The sequence below is a fragment of the Mobula birostris genome, chromosome 3 (assembly GCF_030028105.1).
Source record: "Mobula birostris isolate sMobBir1 chromosome 3, sMobBir1.hap1, whole genome shotgun sequence".
Lineage (NCBI taxonomy): Eukaryota > Metazoa > Chordata > Chondrichthyes > Myliobatiformes > Myliobatidae > Mobula > Mobula birostris.
In genome coordinates this window covers 111,137,003-111,156,512 of record NC_092372.1, presented here as the reverse complement: position 1 = coordinate 111,156,512, position 19,510 = coordinate 111,137,003, and the positions used below count along the sequence as shown (strand labels likewise).

The window sequence follows — 19,510 nt, the reverse complement described above, 5'->3', positions numbered from 1 at the left end:
ATCATATCATCATATTTGTCACAAATCTCCACATAATATTTTCTGAGGTATGTACTTATAGAAAGGGGAGGAAAGAAAGAACAGACAAAGGAAAAAAACTATGTACGGAGTAGGGAGTGATCTTTTTTACAACATATTCATTGACTTGTGAGAATAAAATCAGGCCTATGAGGTGTTATGTAGTGAAACTATTTTTTCCAGCTTGAATAAAATTGTTCCAACTTATGATTAACAGATGCTGTTATCTTCTCCATTTTGTAAATGTCCATTGTAATTTCCATCCATACATTTAGAGTATGACACCATTTTCAATGAATTATGAAATAGTACTCTCAGATCCCTCTGTTTTACTGCACCCCTCAACCCCTTGCCACTCACTGTGTAAGATCTACACTGGTTCGTCCACGCAAAGTGTAAACCTCACAATTGTCTGCATTAAATTCTATCTGCCATTTTTCCAGCTGGTCCAGATCCTGCTACAAACTCTGGTAGCCTTTTGCACTTTCAATTACACCTTCAATCTTGGTGTCATCCACAAATTTGCTAATCCAGTTAACCACATTATTATCGTTGATATAGATGACAAACAGCAATAGGCCCAGCACTGATCCCTGTGGCACACCACAAGTCACAGGCCTCCAGTCAAGGGGGCAACCATCTATACATGACTTCTCCTGCAAAACTAATATCTAATCGAATTAACTACCTCATCCTGAATGCCAAGCAACTGGACCTTCTTGACTAACCTTCCATGCAGGACCTTATCAAATGCCTTGCTCTAGTCCACATACACAATATCATTGCCTTCATCAACTTTCCTTGTAACTTTCTCAAAAACACAGTAAGATTGATTAAGCATGTCCTGCCATGTGCAAAGCCATGTTGACTATCCCTCATCAGTCCCTGCCTGTCCAAATACTCATATATCCAGTCCCTTAGAATATCTTCCAATAACTTTCCCACAACTGATGTCAGACTCACCTGCCTGTAATTTCCTGGCTTCTTCTTAAAGCCTTTCTTAAAAATCAGTATAGCAATAGCTATCCCCCAACATTCTGTCACCTCATCTGTTGCTAAGGACATTTTAAATATCCCTGCTAGGGCCCTGCAATTTCTGAACTAGCCTCTCACAAGGTCCAAGGGAACACCTTTTCAGGTCCTGGGAATTTATCCATCCTAATTTGCCTCAAGACACTAATCCCTCCTCCTCGGTAATCTATATATGGTTTATGACCTCACTGCAGCTTTGCCTCACTTCTATTGATTCTGTCTCCTTCTCCTGAGTAAATGCAAATACAAAACCATCATCTAAGAGCTCACTGTTCTCGTTCAACTCCAGGCTCAGATGCCTCTACTTACCAATGAGTTGGCAGAGATTTGGCATGGTATCTAGAACTTTGACATGCTTCCATGGATGTGTGTCTGCCTGTATCACAGCCGGATATGGAAATACCAATGCCCTTGAACAGAAAATCCTGCAAAAAGTAGTCGATGCAGCACAGTCAATCGAGGGTAAAGCCCTTCCCCTCTCCCCCTCTTCCATTGAGCACATCTACATGAAACACTGTTGCAGCAAAGCAGCATCCATCATCACAGACTCCGACCACCCAGCATATTCTCTCTTTTCACTACTAACATAAGGAAGAAGGTACAGGAGGCTCACCACCAGGTTCAGGAATAGTTACATCCCTCAACCATCAGGCTTTTGAGCCAAAGGTGATAACCAAAGATACAGGAACAGAAGTAAGCCATTCAGCCCATCACGTCTGCTCCGCCATTCAATCATGGCTGATCTAATTCTTTCAGTCATCCCAACTCCCCTGCCTTCTCCCCATACCCTTTGATGCCCTAGATAATCAAGAACATATCTATCTCTGCCTTAAATGCACCCAGAGACATGGCCTCCACAGCCGCTCATGGCAATAAATTCCACAAATTTACCACCGTCTGACTAAAATAATTTCTCTGCATCTCTGTTCTAAATGGATGTCCTTCAATCCTGAAGTCGTGCCCTCTTGTCCTAGACTCCCCCACCATGGGAAATAACTCTACCATATCTGATCTCTTCAGGCCTTTTAACATTCGGAATGTTTCTATGACATCCCCCCTCATTCTCCTGAACTCCAAGAGCTGCCAGACGTTCCTTATAGGGTAACCCTTTCATTCCTGGAATCTTCCCTGAACCCTCTCCAATGTCAGTATATCCTTTCTAAAATAGGGAGCCCAAAACTGCACACAATATTCCAAGTGTGGGCTGACAAGTGCCTTATAGAGCCTCAAAATCACATCCCAGCTCTTATATTCTATACCTCTAGAAATGAATACCAACATTGCATTCGCCTTCTTCACCACCGACTCAACCTGGAGGTTAACCTTTAGGGTATCCTGCACAAGGATTCCCAAGTCCCTTTGCACCTTTGCGTTTTGAATTCTCTCTCCATCTAACTAATAGTCTGCCCATTTATTTCTTCCAATTCTTTGCCCATTCCCCTAATCTATCTAAGTCTCTCTGCAGGCTCTCTATTTCCTCAACACGACCCGTTCCTCTACCTATCTTTGTGTCATCGGCAAATTTAGCCGCAAATCCATTAATCTCATAGTCCAAATCATTGACATACATATAAAAAGCAGCAGTTCCAACACCGACCCCTGTGGAACTCCACTGGTAACTGGCAGCCAGACAGATTAGGACCCGGTTACTCTCACTCTCTGCTTTCTGCCGATCAACCAATGCTCCACCTATGCTAGTAACTTCCCTGTAATTCCATGGGCTTTTATATTGCTAAGCAGTCTCCTGTGCGGCACCTTGTCAAAGGCCTTCTGAATATCCAAGTACATCACATCCACTGCATCTTCTTTGTCTACCCTGCTTGTAAGTTCCTCAATTAATTACAGTAAGTTAGTCAGGCAAGATGTTCCTTTCAGGAACCCATACTGGCTTGTCATGTGCCTTCAGGTACTCTGTAATCTCATCCCTAATTATCGATTTCAACAACTTTCCAACCACTGATGTCAGGCTAACTGATCTATAGTTTCCTTTTTGCTGCCTCCCACCCTTCTTAAATAGTGGAGTAACATTTGCAATTTTCCAGTCATCCAGTACAATGCCAGAATCTATCGATTCTTGAAAGATCATTGTTAATGCCTCCGCAATCTCTCCAGCTACTTCCTTCGGAACTCGAGGGTGGATTCCATCAGGTCCAGGAGATTTATTCACCCTCGGACCATTAAGCTTCCTGAGCCCCTTCTCAGCTGTAATTTTCACTGCACAAGCTTCATTTCCCCGACACTCTTGAATGTCCAGTATACTGCAGCTGTCTTCCACTGTGAAATCTGATGCAAAATACGCATTCAGTTCCTCTGCCATCTCAACCTCTCTCATTACAATATCTCCAGTGTCATTTTCTATTGGTTCTATATCTACCCTCAACTCTCTTTTACCCTTTATATACTTAAAAAAGCTTTTAGTATCTTCTTTGATATCAGTTGCCAGCTTCCTTTCATAATCTATTTTTTCCTTCCTAATGACCTTCTTAGTTTCCTTTTGCAAGTTTTTAAAAGTTTCTCAATCCTCTGTCTTGCCACTAGCTTTGACTTCATTGTATGCCCTTCTCTTTCGCTTGTACTTTAGCTCTGACCTCACTCAACTTCACTTGCTCCATCTTTGAAATGTTCCCACAACCAATGGACTCACTTTCAAGGGTTTTTCATCTCATGTTTTCAAAATTTATTACTTATTTAGTTATTACTATTAATTTCTTTTTTTTTGTATTTGCAGAGTTTGTTGTCTTTTGCACAATTGGTTGAAAGCCTAAGTTGGTGCGGTCTTTCATTGATTCTGTTATGGTTATTATTCTATAGATTTACTGAGTATGCCCACAAGAAAATTAATTTCAGGGTGTATATGATGACAAATGTATATTGTGATAATACATTTGAAACTTTGAACCATTACCACAGTACATAATTATCTAATTAAATGTTTATTTTCCTTTTATATCATTTCAATGTGTACTTAAGAATGTATAAATAATTATAGTTTTATACATATAAAAAAATGGAAAAGGTTGTATGTGTGAAAAAAGTACATGATATTTGTGAATTCCTTATCCAAATAAAAATAAAATTAAAAAAAAAGAAACTTTGAACCAACATTCACCTTCAAGAGGACCAATTTTATCTCTTGCAAACCTTTTGCTCTTAATATATAAATTAAAGGCCATGGGATTCTCCTTCATCTTGTCTACTTGAGCAACCTCCTGCCTTCTTTTATCCCTCCTGATTTCTTGCCTGAATGTTTATTTCAAATATCTCTTGTCCTGTGGAAGGTCACTGGAATTTGATGTGCATTCTACTGACAACAGCAATAGACTCTGAGAGTGGTCACTAGTATTAAAGCACAGATTTTTCTAGAAAGTGGAAAGATCTTTCCAAAAGGACAAAACTAGGAGATGGTATTTATTCAGAGAATTCTCCTATACAGATTAGAAGAAATATAAACTTCTATCTAAAAGATTATTTTCAAAGTTAGGCTTTTGCTCAGCCTTTTGGCCAAGATTGAGTTTAGTTATCTTTCACTCTGAACTGGCTTGTCATTGTCTTTCAGTTTTCCAATTTTTTTCAAGACTTGCACCTTCCTAACAATTTGATGGAATTATCATCCTTGGTGTGGATAATTTGTTTTGCCAATCATAATCAGTACTTGTGCAATCTAAGCCTGTCTATAATGAATATTTTTGTTTATTCTAAGCTTTGGATACTCAGGAGGATTCTGAAAGAGCAGAGCAACGACTCTATCTTATTGCTGACCACCTTGGATTTAGCTGGACAGGTAAAATTCCTAATGCAGTTACTCTGTGCTTTAATTTGTGAGCATTACTTTTCTTTAAAAGATTGGATGGATAGTTGAAGTGAGAATAAATATGAACTTTTGTCTTTTTCTTTCTTCAGATTTTGATTTACATCTCATTATATAGCTAACATGGCAGGTGGTTGATCTGATATTGTCCTCTGCCTTAACTTTGCCAGGAGGGGTGTAGCAGCTTATGATAAGGTGGTAGAACTATCTCCTGTTTGTGAGATGATTTAATTCCTTGCAAACGTACATTGCTCATTAAAATGGTTACATCATGCTGCTGTTTTATTGCTGAGCGGCAGCACATGCCCACAACTATTGAGGGTGCACAAAACTGCATTTGATATTTTTAAATGTGTATTTATGATGTTCTTCAATTAGATACAATATAATAGCACTGATCATCCCTATTTCTCGATGTTACCAGTGACTTGAGTAATCCTAAACACTAGTGATGGGACTGGGTGGGAAGAACAGAGTTCAGAGTTACTTACCAGATCAAATTTGTCTGTGTGGTTTGTAGCCATCAACAGAATCATGTAATTTTATTCAAGCCAATTCACTCCAATTGGTCTTTCAAGAATTGTAACACTTCTCAGAAATTATCAGTCCAATTCAATCTCATAAATACCTATTTGGTCCTGGTGCACTTTCTTCATGTTCATCCATTTTGCTGCTTAAATAGTTATTGAGGATAATTTCATAGGAATGGGGACATGCTTAGTAGAAATAATGGCAATCACATGGCCGAATTAGTGGAAATGTTAAATTGACATTTTCTTGATCAATCATTTCTGTTGCATAACATTTGATTTACCATGTTCTTCCCAATGATTCCCCTTTAGAATACAGATCATTGACAAACTTGAAGGGGCAAGATCAAAGTGGATAATTTCTAAACAATACTTCACAGTGATAGACTTAGCAGGGTTTGTTGCATACTTTGTCCTAGTCCACAGCCCTGGCAGGTCCAACTCCTTTGATATCTTCCAATAAGCCACAAGTATCTTAGTGCGCTACTTGTTAATTTTGAAGAAAAACGCACATTGGATTACAAGCTTCTGTAGGGATTCTCTGAATATTTCATTGTAAATCATGAGAGGCATTGATCGTGTGGATAATCAGAGAAGGTCTAAGTTATTGGAGAGGTTGAGCAAGTTGGGATTTATTTCATTGGAACATAGGAGAATAGCAGATGATCTTGTAGATTTGTATGAAATTTGCAGGGGCATAGATTAAATGCACACAGTCTTTTCCCAGTGTTGTGAATCAAGAACTAGGGCTATGGAAGACATGAGGTGTATTGTCCTTCATTAGTCAAGGACTGAGTTCAAGAGCCGCGAAGTAATGTTGCAGTTCAATAAAACACTGGTTAGAGTACACTTCTGGTCACCTCATTGCAGGAATGATGTGGAATCTTTAGAGAGGGCGTAGAGGAGATTTACCAGGATGCTGCCTAGATTAGAGAGCATGTCTTATGGGGATAGGTTGACTGAGCTACGACTTTTCTCCTTGGAGCAAAGGAAGATGAGAAGTGGCTTGTTAGAAGTGTGCAAGATGATAAGATGCATATATCACATGGATAGGCAGGGACGTTTAATATGGAGGGCATAATTTCAAGATGATTGGAAAAAAGTATCGGGGGGATGTCAGAGGTAAGTTTTTTCCAAAGAGAGCGGTGAGAGTGCTGTCAAAGTTCGAAGTCAACTTATTATCAAAGTACATATATAATCACCATATACAATCATCAGATTCATTTTCTTGTGGGAGATCACAGTAAATACAAGAAAAATAAAATCGATGAAAGACCACACCAACAGGGTGGACAGCAACCAAAGTGGATAAAAATAGCTACAAACTGTGCAACAGCAAAAGAAAGAGGAAAAAAAGAGAAATAATAATAATAAATAAATAAACAATAAAGGTCAAGATTTGAGATGAAGAATCATTGAAAGTGATTCCAGTTCAGCAATGGAATGTGTGAAGTCGGGTGAAGTTATCCCCTCCGGTTCAAGAGCTTGATGGTTGAGGAATGGTTGAGGATAGTGATAGAGACAGATAGAACATAAAACCATAAGACGGAGGAGTAGAATTAGGCCATTCAGCCTATCAAGTCTGCTCTGCAATTTCATTATGTCTAATCTCAGATCCCACGCAAGCCCATAAACCTGCCTTCTAGGCATATCCTTTGATGCCCTGACAAATCAGGAAACTGTCAACTTCTGCTATAAATATACCCACGGACTGTGGCAGAGCATTCCACAGATTTACTACTCTCTGGCTAAAAAAAAATTCCTCCTTATCTCTTTTCGAAAAGGTTTCCCCTCAATTTTGAGGCTGTGCCCTCTAGTTCTGAATATTCCCACCATCGGAAACATCCTCTCCGCATCCACCTTGTCTAGAACATAGAAGAGTGCAGCACAGGAGCAGGCCATTCAGCCCACAATGGTGTGCTGAACCAGCTAAAAATCAAATCAAAAACACCCAAACACCATCCCTCCTACCCTACACCATGTCCATATCCCTCCATCTTGCTTACATCCATCTACCTATCCAAGCATCTCTTAAAAGCCTCGAATGTATTTGCCTCTACCACCATATAAGCCAGCGCAATACAGGCATCCATGACCCTGAGTTAAAAAAAATTTAACCCTCACACCCCCCTTGAGCCTAACCCCACTCATCTTCAATGCATACCCTCTGGTATTTGACATTTCAACCTTGGGAAACAGATACTCTCTCTATGCCTCTCTTAATCTTGTAAACCTCCATCAGCTCTCACCTCAGTCTCCAATGCTCCAGAGAATACAGCTCAGCCTTTCGTGACAGCACATGCCCTCTAAACCAGGCAGCATCCTAGTCAACCAATTCTGCACCCTCTCCAAAGACTCAACATCCTTCCCGAAGAGGGGTGACCAGAACAGTACACATTGCTGTAGATGTGGCCTAACCAGAGACTTACAAATTTGCAACATAACCTCCTGACTTTTGAACTCAATGCCTCAACTAATAAAAGCAAGCATTCCATAAGCCTTCTTGACCACCTTACTGCCTGTGTAGCCACTCTCAAGGAGCAATGAACCTGGATCCCAAGATCTCTCTGCTCAGCAACACTGTTAAGGACCTTGCCCTTAACACTGTACTGTCTCCTTGCATTTGCCCTACCGAGGTGCAACACGTCATTTATCTGGGTCAAACTCTGTCTGCCATTTCTCAATCCATATTTGCAGCTGCTGTATGTTGCACTGCATTCTTTGCCAGTCTTCTACACTATCCACAACTCCACCAATCTCGGTGTTATCCACAAATTTACTAACCCACCCATCTACATTTTCATTCAGGTCATTTACATAAATCACAGATAGCAGAGCTCCCAGCACAGATCCCCCCAGAACTCCACTCATCGCAGACCTCCAGCTCGCACAAGACCCTTCAAACACTACCCTCTGTCTTCTACATGCAAGCCAATTCTGAATCCAAACAGGCAATTTGACACTAATCTCATGCATCTTAACCTTCTGGATAAGCTTCCCATGAGGGACTTCATCAAATGCCTTACTGAAATCCAGGTAGACAACATCTACTGCCCTACCCTCATCAATCTCTCACCTTGTCAAGAAACTCAAATCAAGTTGGGAAGGCATGACCTGCCACACACAAAGGCATGCTGGTTGTTCCTAATTAGGCTATGAGTTTCCAAAAGCTCATGTATTCTATCCCTAAGAATTTTCCCCAGCAATTTTCCTATAACTGATGTGAGACTCGCCGGTCTATAGTTCCCAGAATTTTCCCTTGTTCCCTTCTTAAATAGAGATACAACATTACTCACTCACCAGTCCCCCAGGACCTCACCTATAGCTAGAGAAGACACAAGATACTGATCAATGGCCTAGTAATCTCATCTCTTGCCTCCTCCAATAACCTGGGTTAAATCCCATCATGCCCTGACAGGGCTGATAGCAAAGCAGCAATAGCTGGAATTTCTGGAAGCAATTCGGAAGGCACAGGCTGTAGACATCCCAGAGAGGAGGAAGTGTTCTAAAGGCAAGATGACGCAAGTGTTCTAAAGGCAAGATAACAAAAGTAGTAAAAGCCAACATCAAAGCCAAAGAAAGGGCATATAATAGAGCAAAAATTGGTGGGAAATTAGAGGATTGCGAAGGTTTTAAAAACCAACAGAAGGCAATTTTAAAAAGTCATTAAGAAGGTAAAGATGAAATATGAAAATAAGCTAGCCGATAATATTTAAAAGAATACCAAAAGTTTCTTCAGATACATAAAGTGTAAAAGAGAGGCAAGAGTGGATATCAGACCAGTGGAAAATGATAGCAGAGAGATAGTAATGGGATACAAGGAAATGGTGGTCAAACTGAATAAGAATTTTGCATCAGTCTTCACTATGGAAGATTGTAGCAGAATAGTGGAAGTTCCGTGTGCCAAGAATCATGAAGTCTGTGAAGTTAATCATATACAGAGAAAAGATCCTTGGGAAACAAAAAGATCTGAAGATAGACAAGCACTGGACCAGATGGTGTACACCCCAGAGTTCTGAAAGAGGTGGCTGAGGAGATTGTGGAGACATCAGAAATGATCTTTCAAGAATCACTAGATTCTGCAATGGTTCCAGAAGACTGAAAAATTGCAAATGTCACTCCATTATTCAAGAAGGGAGAGAGGCAGAAGAAAGAAAATTATAGGCCAATTAGTCTGACCTCAGTTGTTGGGAGGCGATGATATTTGAATCATCAATGGGGACGGGAGAGGTTCCGGAAGATTGGAGGGTTGCGGATGTTGTTCCTTTATTCAAGAAAGGGAGTACAGATAGCCCAGGAAATTATAGACAAGTGAGTCTTACTTCAGTGGTTGGTAAGTTGATGGAAAAGATCATGAGAGGCAGGATTTATGAACATTTGGAGAGCTATACTATGATTAGGAATAGTCAGTATGGCTTTGTCAAGGGCATGTCGTGCCTTATGAGCCTGAATGAATTTTTTGAGTATGTGACTAAACACATTGATGAAGGTGGAGCAGTAGATGTATTGTATATGGATTTCAGCAAGGCATTTGACAAGGTACCCCATGCAAGGTTTATTGAGAAAGTAAGGAGGCATGGGATCCAAGGGGACATTGCTTTGTGAATCCAGAACTGGCTTGCCCACAGAAGGCAAAGAGTGGTTGTAGACGGGTCATATTCTGCATGGAGGTCGGTGACCAGTGGTGTGCCTCAGGGATCTGTTCTGGGACCTTTACTCTTCGTTATTTTTATAAATGACCTGGATGAGGAAGTGGAGGGATGGGTTAGTAAGTATGCTGATGACACAAAGGTTGGAGGTGTTGTGGATAGTGTGGAAGGCTGTCAGAGGTTACAGCGGGATATTGATAGGATGCAAAACTGGGCTGAGAATGGCAGACGGAGTTCAACCCAGATAAGTGTGAAGTGGTTCATTTTGGTAGATCAAATATGATGGCAGAATATAGTAGTAATGGTAAGACTTTTGGCAGTGTGGAGGATCGGAGGGATCTTGGGGTCCGAGTCCATAGGACACTCAAAGCAGCTGCGCAGGTTGATTCTGTGGTTAAGAAGGCATATGGTGTATGGTGTAATCGTGGAATTGAATTTAGAAGCCAAGAGGTAATGTTGCAGCTATATAGGACCCTGGTCAGACCCCACTTGGAGTACTGTGCTCAGTTCTAGTCGCCTCACTACAGGAAGGATGTGGAAGCCATAGAAAGGGTGCAGAGGAGATTTACATGGATATTGCCTGGATTAGGGAGCATGCTTTACGAAAACAGGTTGAGTGAACTCGGCCTTTTCTCCTTGGAGTGATGGAGGATGAGAGGTGACCTGATAGAGGTGTATAAGATGATGAGAGGCATTGATTTTGTGGATAGTCAGAAGCTTTTTCCCAGGGCTGAAGTGGTTGCTTCGAGAGGACACAAGTTTAAGGTGCTGGGAAGTAGGTACAGAGGAGATGTCAGGGGTAAGTTTTTTACACGGGGAGTGGTGAGTGCATGGAATGAGCTGCCGGCAACGGTGGTGGAGCTGGATACGATAGGGTCATTTAAGAGACTTTTAGATAGGTACATGGAGCTTAGAAAAATAGAGGGCTATGGATAAGCCTAGTAATTTCTAAGGCAAGGACATATTTGGCATAACTTTGTGGGCCGAAGGGCTTGTATTGTGCTATAGGTTTTCTATGTTTCTGTGGAAGATGTTGGACTCAATTGTTAAGGATGTGGTTTCAAGGCACATGATAAAATAGACTGTAGTCAGCATGATTTCCTCAAGGAAAGTCTTGCCTGACAAATCTGTTCTAATTCTTTGAAGAAATAACAAGTCGGATAGACAAAGGAGAATCAGTTGAATCTGTGTATTTGGATTCTCAGAAGGCCTTTGACAAGGTGCCACACATGAGGCTACAGGCTATGAGTCCATGGAATTACAGGAAAGATTCTAGCATGGACAAAGCAGTGGCTGATTGGCAGGCAGCAAAGAGAGAATCTTCTCTGGTTGGCTGCTGGAATTTAGTAGTGTTCCACAGGGGTCTGTGTTTCAACTGATTTTTTTTACATTATATGCCAATGATTTGGCTGATGTAATTGATGGCTTTGTTGTAAAATTTATGGACGTACAAAGATGGGTGGAGGGACAGGTAGTTTTGAGGAAGTAGAAAGGATGCAGAAAGACGGGCAGATTAGGAGAATGGACAAAGAAGTGGTAGATGGTATACAGTGTCAGGAAGTGTATTGTGCCCTTTGGTAGAAGAAGTGAAAGGGTTGACCATTTCCTAAATGGAAAGAAAATACAAATATCTGAGGCCCAAGAGGACTTCGGAGTCCTTGTGCATCATTTCTTAAAGGTTAATTTTCAGGTTGAGACTTTGGTAAGGAAGACAAATGCGAAGTTAGCATTCATTAAAAGAGGACTAGAAAATAAAAGCAATGAATTAATGTTGTGACTCTAAAGCATTGGTGAGGCCAACTTGGAATATTGTGAGCAGTTTTGGCAGTTTTACAAAAATGATTCCAGAACGGAACGGCTTGTCAAATGACGTGTGTTTGATAGCTCTGAGCCTGTATTCACTGCAATTTGGAAGAATGAGGGGTGACCTCATTGAAACCTATCAAATGGTGAAAAGGCATGATAGAGTGGCTGTGGAAAGGATGTTTCCTATCATGGGAGAGTCTAAGACTAGAGGACACAGCCCCAGAATAGAGGGGCCATTCCATTAGAATAGAGATGAGGAGGAATTTCTTTAGCTAGAGAGTGGTGAATCTGTGGAATTCTTTGCCACAGTTGTCTATGGAGCCCAACTCATTCTGTATATTTTAGGCAGAGGTTGATAGATTACTGATTGGTCAGGGTATGAAAAGATACAGGGGTGAAGGGGAGAGGCAGGAGATTGGAGCTGAGTGGAGAACTGGATCAGCCGTGATGAAATGGCGAAGCTACCTGATGGGCCAAATGGCCTAATTCTACTCCTATACCTTATGGTCTTATGATATAAAGATAGAACAATCAGTGACTCAACCTCAAAGTCACTTATAGTTGCATGCACGGAAAGAATAGTGTCAGTGTGGAGTTTGCATGTTCTCCTCTGTCTGCGTGATTTTAGCCATAGAGGTACAGTGTTCTCCCACATCCCAAAGGTGTGTGGGCTGATGATAGGAAATTGATTAATATATCATTGATGCAAATAGCTACCTATAAATATCACATACTTGGTGGGGAAATATTCCAAAGGACTGTCTTCTGTGTTGTTTCTGTGATTTCATTAAGTATCTATAGTAAGTGTGGGATAATTAGCAATTAGAAAATATAATCACCTATTGGAGTTGGAGATCCTGTCAAGGTATTAAATGAACTGCAGTGTAGTCCTCATCCTGATGATCACCTTTGTGAGTAGCTACATGAAGTTGTGTGTCGAGCCTAAGTATGCAAACGCCAAGTGTCACCAGGTGTCAAATATCTACCATCCCTATTGATGTAAAATAATAGAAACATAGAAACATAGAAAATAGGTGCAGGAATAGGCCATTCGGCCCTTCAAGCCTGCAGCGCCATTCAGTATGATCATGGCTGATCATCCAGCTCAGAACCCTGTACCAGCCTTCCCTCCATACCCCCTGATCCCTTTAGCCACAAGGGCCATATCTAACTCCCTCTTAAATATAGCCAACTGTTTCCTGTGGCAGAGAATTCCACAGATTCACCACTCTCTGTGTGAAGAAGTTTTTCCTAATCTCGGTCCTAAAAGGCTTCCCCTTTATCCTCAAACTGTGACCCCTCGTTCTGGACTTCCCCAACATCGGGAACAATCTTCCTGCATCTAGCCTGTCCAATCCCTTTAGGATTTTATAGGTTTCAATCAGATCCCCCCTCAATCTTCTAAATTCCAACGAGTATAAGCCTAGTTCATCCAGTCTTTCTTCATATGAAAGTCCTGCCATCCCAGGAATCAATCTGGTGAACCTTCTTTGTACTCCCTCTATGGCAAGGATGTCTTTCCTCAGATTAGGGGACCAAAACTGCACACAATACTCCAGGTGTGGTCTCACCAAGGCCTTGAACAACTGCAATAGTACCTCCCTGCTCCTGTACTCGAATCCTCTTGCTATAAATGCCAGCATACCATTCGCCTTTTTCACCGCCTGCTGTACCTGCATGCCCACTTTCAATGACTGGTGTATAATGACACCCAGGTCTCGTTGCACCTCCCCTTTTCTTAATCAGCCACCATTCAGATAATAATCTGTTTTCCTGTTTTTGCCACTAAAGTGGATAACTTCATATTTATCCACATTAAATTGCATCTGCCATGAATTTGCTCACTCACCTAACCTATCCAAGTCACCCTGCATCCTCTTAGCATCCTCCTCACAGCTAACACTGCCGCCCAGCTTCGTGTCATCCGCAAACTTGGAGATGCTGCATTTAATTCCCTCATCCAAGTCATTAATATATATTGTAAACAACTGGGGTCCCAGCACTGAGCCTTGCGGTACCCCACTAGTCACTGCCTGCCATTCTGAAAAGGTCCCATTTATTCCCACTGTTTGCTTCCCGTCTGCCAACCAATTCTCTATCCACATCAATACCTTACCCGTAATACCGTGTGCTTTAAGTTTGCACATTAATCTCCTGTGTGGGACCTTGTCAAAAGCCTTTTGAAAATCCAAATATACCACACCCACTGGTTCTCCCCTATCCACTCTACTAGTTACATCCTCAAAAAATTCTATGAGATTCGTCAGACATGATTTTCCTTTCACAAATCCATGCTGACTTTCCAAATGTGCTGTTACCACATCTTTGATAACTGACTCTAGCAGTTTCCCCACCACCGATGTTAGGCTAACCAGTCTATAATTCCCTGGTTTCTCTCTCACTCCTTTTTTAAAAAGTGGAGTTACATTAGCCACCCTCCAATCCTCAGGAACTAGTCCAGAATCTAAAGAGTTTTGAAATATTATCACTAATGCATCCACTATTTCTTGGGCTACTTCCTTAAGCACTCTGGGATGCAGACCATCTGGCCCTGGGGATTTATCTGCCTTTAATCCCTTCAATTTACCTAAAACCACTTCCCTACTAACATGTATTTCCCTCAGTTCCTCCATCTCACTGGACCCTCTGTCCCCTACTATTTCCGGAAGATTATTTATGTCCTCCTTAGTGAAGACAGAACCAAAGTAATTATTCAATTGGTCTGCCATGTCCTTGCTCCCCATAATCAATTCACCTGTTTCTGTCTGTCGGGGACCTACATTTGTCTTTCTTTCTTTTTCAATCTTTTTATTAATTTCAAAACACAGAAACAAAACATAGCAATAATACAAATAGTAGGAGATATATTGTTACAATTAAAAAAGTAATTGCAAAACCAAATAGTGTAAATTAACAAAGCTCCCAATCATATAGAACTAACAACGGATAATACAAAGCCAAAAAAAAACTGGAAAAAAAACATGAAAAAGAAAAAAAACAAAACAAAAAAAAAACCCCATCCCCAAAGAAAAGCAGAATTAATCAACTAAACTAAAAGACTTGGGCAGTACTAACAACTTAAAAATGGGAAAGAAGAAAACCTTAACAACAGGAATTCTGCAGATGCTGGAAATTCAAGCAACACACATCAAAGTTACTGGTGAACGCAGCAGGCCAGGCAGCATCTCTAGGAAGAGGTACAGTCGACGTTTCAGGCCGAGACCCTTCGTCAGGACTTTTCTAAGAAGAAAACCTTAGTGTCGACGACTCCGTTCCTCTCCACCAACAGTACAGAGAGATAAAACAAGTTTGGAAATGATCAAATTACATCAAATGAAAATGTTGAATGAATGGTCTCCAAGTTTTTTCAAACTTAATAGAAGGGTCATAAACCGCACTTCTAATTTTCTCCAAATTCAAACACACCATAGTTTGTGAAAACCAATGAAATACAGTAGGAGGGTTAATCTCTTTCCAATTCAACATTTATCTTAACCAATCTTTTTCTTTTCACATATCTATAAAAGCTTTTACAGTCAGTTTTTATGTTCCCTGCCAGTTTTCTCTCATAATCTTTTTTCCCCTTCCTAATTAACCCCTTTGTTCTCCTCTGCTGAACTCTGAATTTCTCCCAGTCCTCAGGTGAGCCACTTTTTTTGGCTAATTTGTATGCTTCTTCTTTGGAATTGATACTATCCCTAATTTCCCTTGTCAGCCACGGGTGCACTACCTTCCTTGATTTATTCTTTTGCCAAACTGGGACGAACAATTGTTGTAGTTCATCCATGCGATCTTTAAATGCTTGCCATTGCATATCCACCATCAACCCTTTAAGTGTCACTTGCCAGTCTATCTTAGCTAATTCACGTCTCATACCTTCAAAGTTACCCTTCTTTAAGTTCAGAACCTTTGTTTCTGAATTAACTATGTCACTCTCCATCTTAATGAAGAATTCCACCATATTATGGTCACTCTTACCCAAGGGGCCTCTCACGACAAGATTGCTAATTAACCCTTCCTCATTGCTCAATACCCAGTCTAGAATAGCCTGCTCCCTAGTTGGTTCCTCGACATGTTGGTTCAAAAAACCATCCCGCATACATTCCAAGAAATCCTCTTCCTCAGCACCCTTACCAATTTGGTTCACCCAATTTACATGTAGATTGAAGTCACCCAATATAACTGCTGTTCCTTTATTGCACACATTTCTAATTTCCTGTTTAATACCATCCCCAACCTCCCTACTACTGTTAAGTGGCCTGTACACAACTCCCACCAGCGTTTTCTTCCCCTTAGTGTTATGCAGCTCTACCCATATCAATTCCACATCCTCCCGACTTATGTCCTTCCTTTCTATTGCGTTAATCTCCTCTCTAACCAGCAACGCCACCCCACCTCCTTTTCTTTCATGTCTATCCCTCCTGAATATTGAATATCCCTGAATGTTGAGCTCCCATCCTTGGTCACCCTGGAGCCATGTCTCTGTGATCCCAACTATATCATATTCATTAATAACAATCTGCACTTATAATTGCCTTGTCTTGCTGATAAGCAATATTCCATCCATTTGCTGCTGCAATATCTGTCCTTCAAAGAAAAGTTTGTGTGCCAAGAACATCTTTTGGCACACAACCACAAATCCATCAAGCAGTGGCTGGCTTAGAATCAGTTCAAGTTTAAGTTTATTGTCAATCAACTGTATATATGTAGACCATCAAGTAAGAGGGTTCAGTGGAGGTTCACAAAAATAATTCCAGGATGGAATGGCTTGTCATATGAACAGCATTTGATGGCTCTGGGCCTGTATTCACTGGATTTCAGAAGAATGAAGATTAACCTAACAAAACCTATCAAATGGTTAAAGACCTTGACAGTGGATTTGGAGAGGATGTTTCCTGTGTTGGGACAGTCTAAGACCTGAGGACACAGGCTCAAAATAGAGGTGTGTCTTTTAGAATGGAGATGATGGAGAATTTCTTTAGTCAGATAGTGGTGAATCTGTGGAATTCTTGGTACCACAGGCAGCTGTAGAGGCCTAGTCTGCATGTATATTTAAGGCAGAGTTTGATAGATTCTAGATTGATCAGAGCATGAAGGGACTCTGGGGGAAGGCTGTAGTTTGGGGCTGAGAGGAAAATAGATCAGCATGATGAAATGGTGGAGCTGTCAATGGGCCAAGTGGCCTAAATCTGCTCCTGTATCTTATGGTCTTATGGTCTTAATACTCATTAGGAAGCCCAACCCCTCCTCCTCCTTGACCTCTAAACACTCGAACATTTTTATGCACTCAGTACTGATCTGGTCCTCCATATCCTTTTCCTTGGTAAATACTGAAGCAAAGTACTCATTAAGTACCCTCACTCACATTCTGTACATCCAAGCAATTGCCCCCCCCCACTTTATGTTTGAGTACCCCACCCATTCCTTAGTTACCCTTTTACTCTTGATGTATGTATAGAATGTCTTGGGATTCACCTTAATCCTACTTGCCAAGGGCTCTTCATGGCCTCTTCTGGCTTTACTACTTCCCTTCTTTAGTTCTTTTCTGGCTTCTTTATACTCCTCATGTGCTTTGTTGATCCTGACTTCTGAAGCTTGACATAATTTTCCTTTTACTTCTTGACTAAATTCACCACCTCTCTGGGCATCCAAGGCTCTCTTATCTTTCCACTCCTGCCCTTCCTTCTATCAGGAACGTCCTGTGTTCTGTGCAGCTGACCTTTATACACCGTCTACATGTCTGATGTAAACTTGCCAGAGGAAAGGTGTTCCCAATTATCGCTTCTTAGTTCCTGCCTAATTCCCTTGGAGTTCGCCCCACTCCAACTGAGAACTCTCCCACAAGACCATACTCTCCTTATCTATAGCTATCCTGAAAGTTAAGGAATTGTGATCGCTGTTCCCTAACTGTATAAACACTGAAAGGTCAGTCACCTGGCCAGGAATTACCCAACACCAGGTGCAGTACGGCTCTTCCTTTCGTTAGACCATCAACAAATCGATTTAAGAAACCTTCCTGGATACACTTAACAAATTCAGCCCCATCTAAACAACTTACACTAAGAAAGTCTCAGTGTATATTTGGGAAGTTGAAATCCCCCATGACAACAACCATATTATTTTCACACGTTTCCTTATTCTGCTTGCATATCTATTCCTCAATGTCCTGGTGGATATTGGGGGGGTCTGTAGTACAATCCCATCAGTGTGATTGCAGCTTTCCTATTCCTGAGTTCCATCCAAATGGACTCAGTGTCTGACACCTCCATATGTCTCTCCTGAGTTCAGCTGTGATATTGTCCATGTTTAGTAGTGCAATTTCTCCCCACTTTTACTTCCTCCTCTATCTTTTCTAAAACTTCAAATCTCTCAACCAAGTTTCAGTAATGGCCACAACATTGTGGCTCCATGTACTGATCCATGCTCTCAAGTTCATCACCCTTACCCATAATACTCCTAGCATTAAAATATACACACTTCAAATGATCTGATCCATCATACCTGATATTTCAATTCTGCCTTTCAATACTTTTCCTGACATCTGCCTGTGGTCTGATCCTTTCTTTACAAAACTGGGGATCCCATTCCCAACCTAAGATACGTTAGGGCTATTTATAAAACTCTTAGGTAGGCACATGGATGATAGAAAAGTGGAGGGTTATGTGTGGGGGAAAGATTAGCTTGATCTTAGAGTAGGTTAAAAGGTCAGCGCAGCATGTAGGCCAAATGGCCTGTACTATGCAGTAATGATCTATGTACTTTGGAGAGGAAATAGGTTTAAGGGGAGGGATTTAATGGGAACTTTTTACAACTTTTTCACCCAGAAAGTGGGAAGTGGTTGAGACAGGTACGGGCTGAACATTTAAAAGCAAATAAATTCTAGACGGGAATCTTGGTAGTCATGGGCAATTGGCCTGAAGGGCCTGTCCCCTCGCTGTGTGACTCTGATAGAACTTCTAGAGCAAAGGCTAACGCTGTGAAGGAAACAAATAACTATACCTCAAAGCAACGCACACAATATTCTGGAGGAGCTCAGCAGGTCAGGTAGCATCTATGGAAATCAATAGATTGTCGACATATCAGGCTGAGATCCTTCTTCGGGACTGAGAAGGAAGGGGAGAGATGCCTGAATAAAAAGAAGGCGGCTTGCTTGAAGGTGATAGGTGAAGCCAGGTGGGTGGAAAGGTCAAGGGTTGGAGAAGAAAGAATCTGATAGGAGCGGAGAGTGGACAATAGGAGAAAAGGAAGGAGGAGGGGACCCAGGCAGGTGAGAAGAAGTAGAAATTCAGAGTGGGGAGTAAGAGGGGGGTGGAAATTAGTTTACTGGAAGGAGAAGTCAATATTCATGGGATGAGGTTGGAGGCTAACCAGGCAGAATAGAAGTATAAGATTTTGCTCCTCCACCCTGAAGGTGGTCTCATCTTGGCACAAGAGGAGGCCGTGGACCCGACATGTTGGAACAAGACTGGGAATGAGAATTAAAATGTTTGGCCATCAGGATGTTCTGCTTGTGGCGGATGGTGCAGAGGTGGTTGTCTGGGGCCCTGAGTGGAGCTGAGGGAGAAGGTGTAAGGGCAGCTGTAGCACTTGGGCCACTTGCAGGGATGTACCAGGAGGGAAATTAGTGAGGAGGGACGAATGGGCAAGGGAACGGTGGAGGGAGTGAT

At 41.4% G+C, this 19,510-nt stretch overlaps 1 protein-coding gene across 4 annotated transcripts in view; it reads left to right on the top strand.

Moving 5' to 3' along the window:
* ank2b (ankyrin 2b, neuronal) overlaps window positions 1–19,510 on the top strand; it is an 859,694-nt gene that overhangs the window by 758,784 nt on the left and 81,400 nt on the right. For all 4 annotated transcript variants that reach the window (XM_072253201.1, XM_072253200.1, XM_072253199.1 and 1 more), the window contains one exon: window positions 4,751–4,831. In XM_072253201.1, the coding sequence (XP_072109302.1) occupies window positions 4,751–4,831 (81 nt within the window). The remainder of the gene's footprint in view (window positions 1–4,750; window positions 4,832–19,510) is intronic.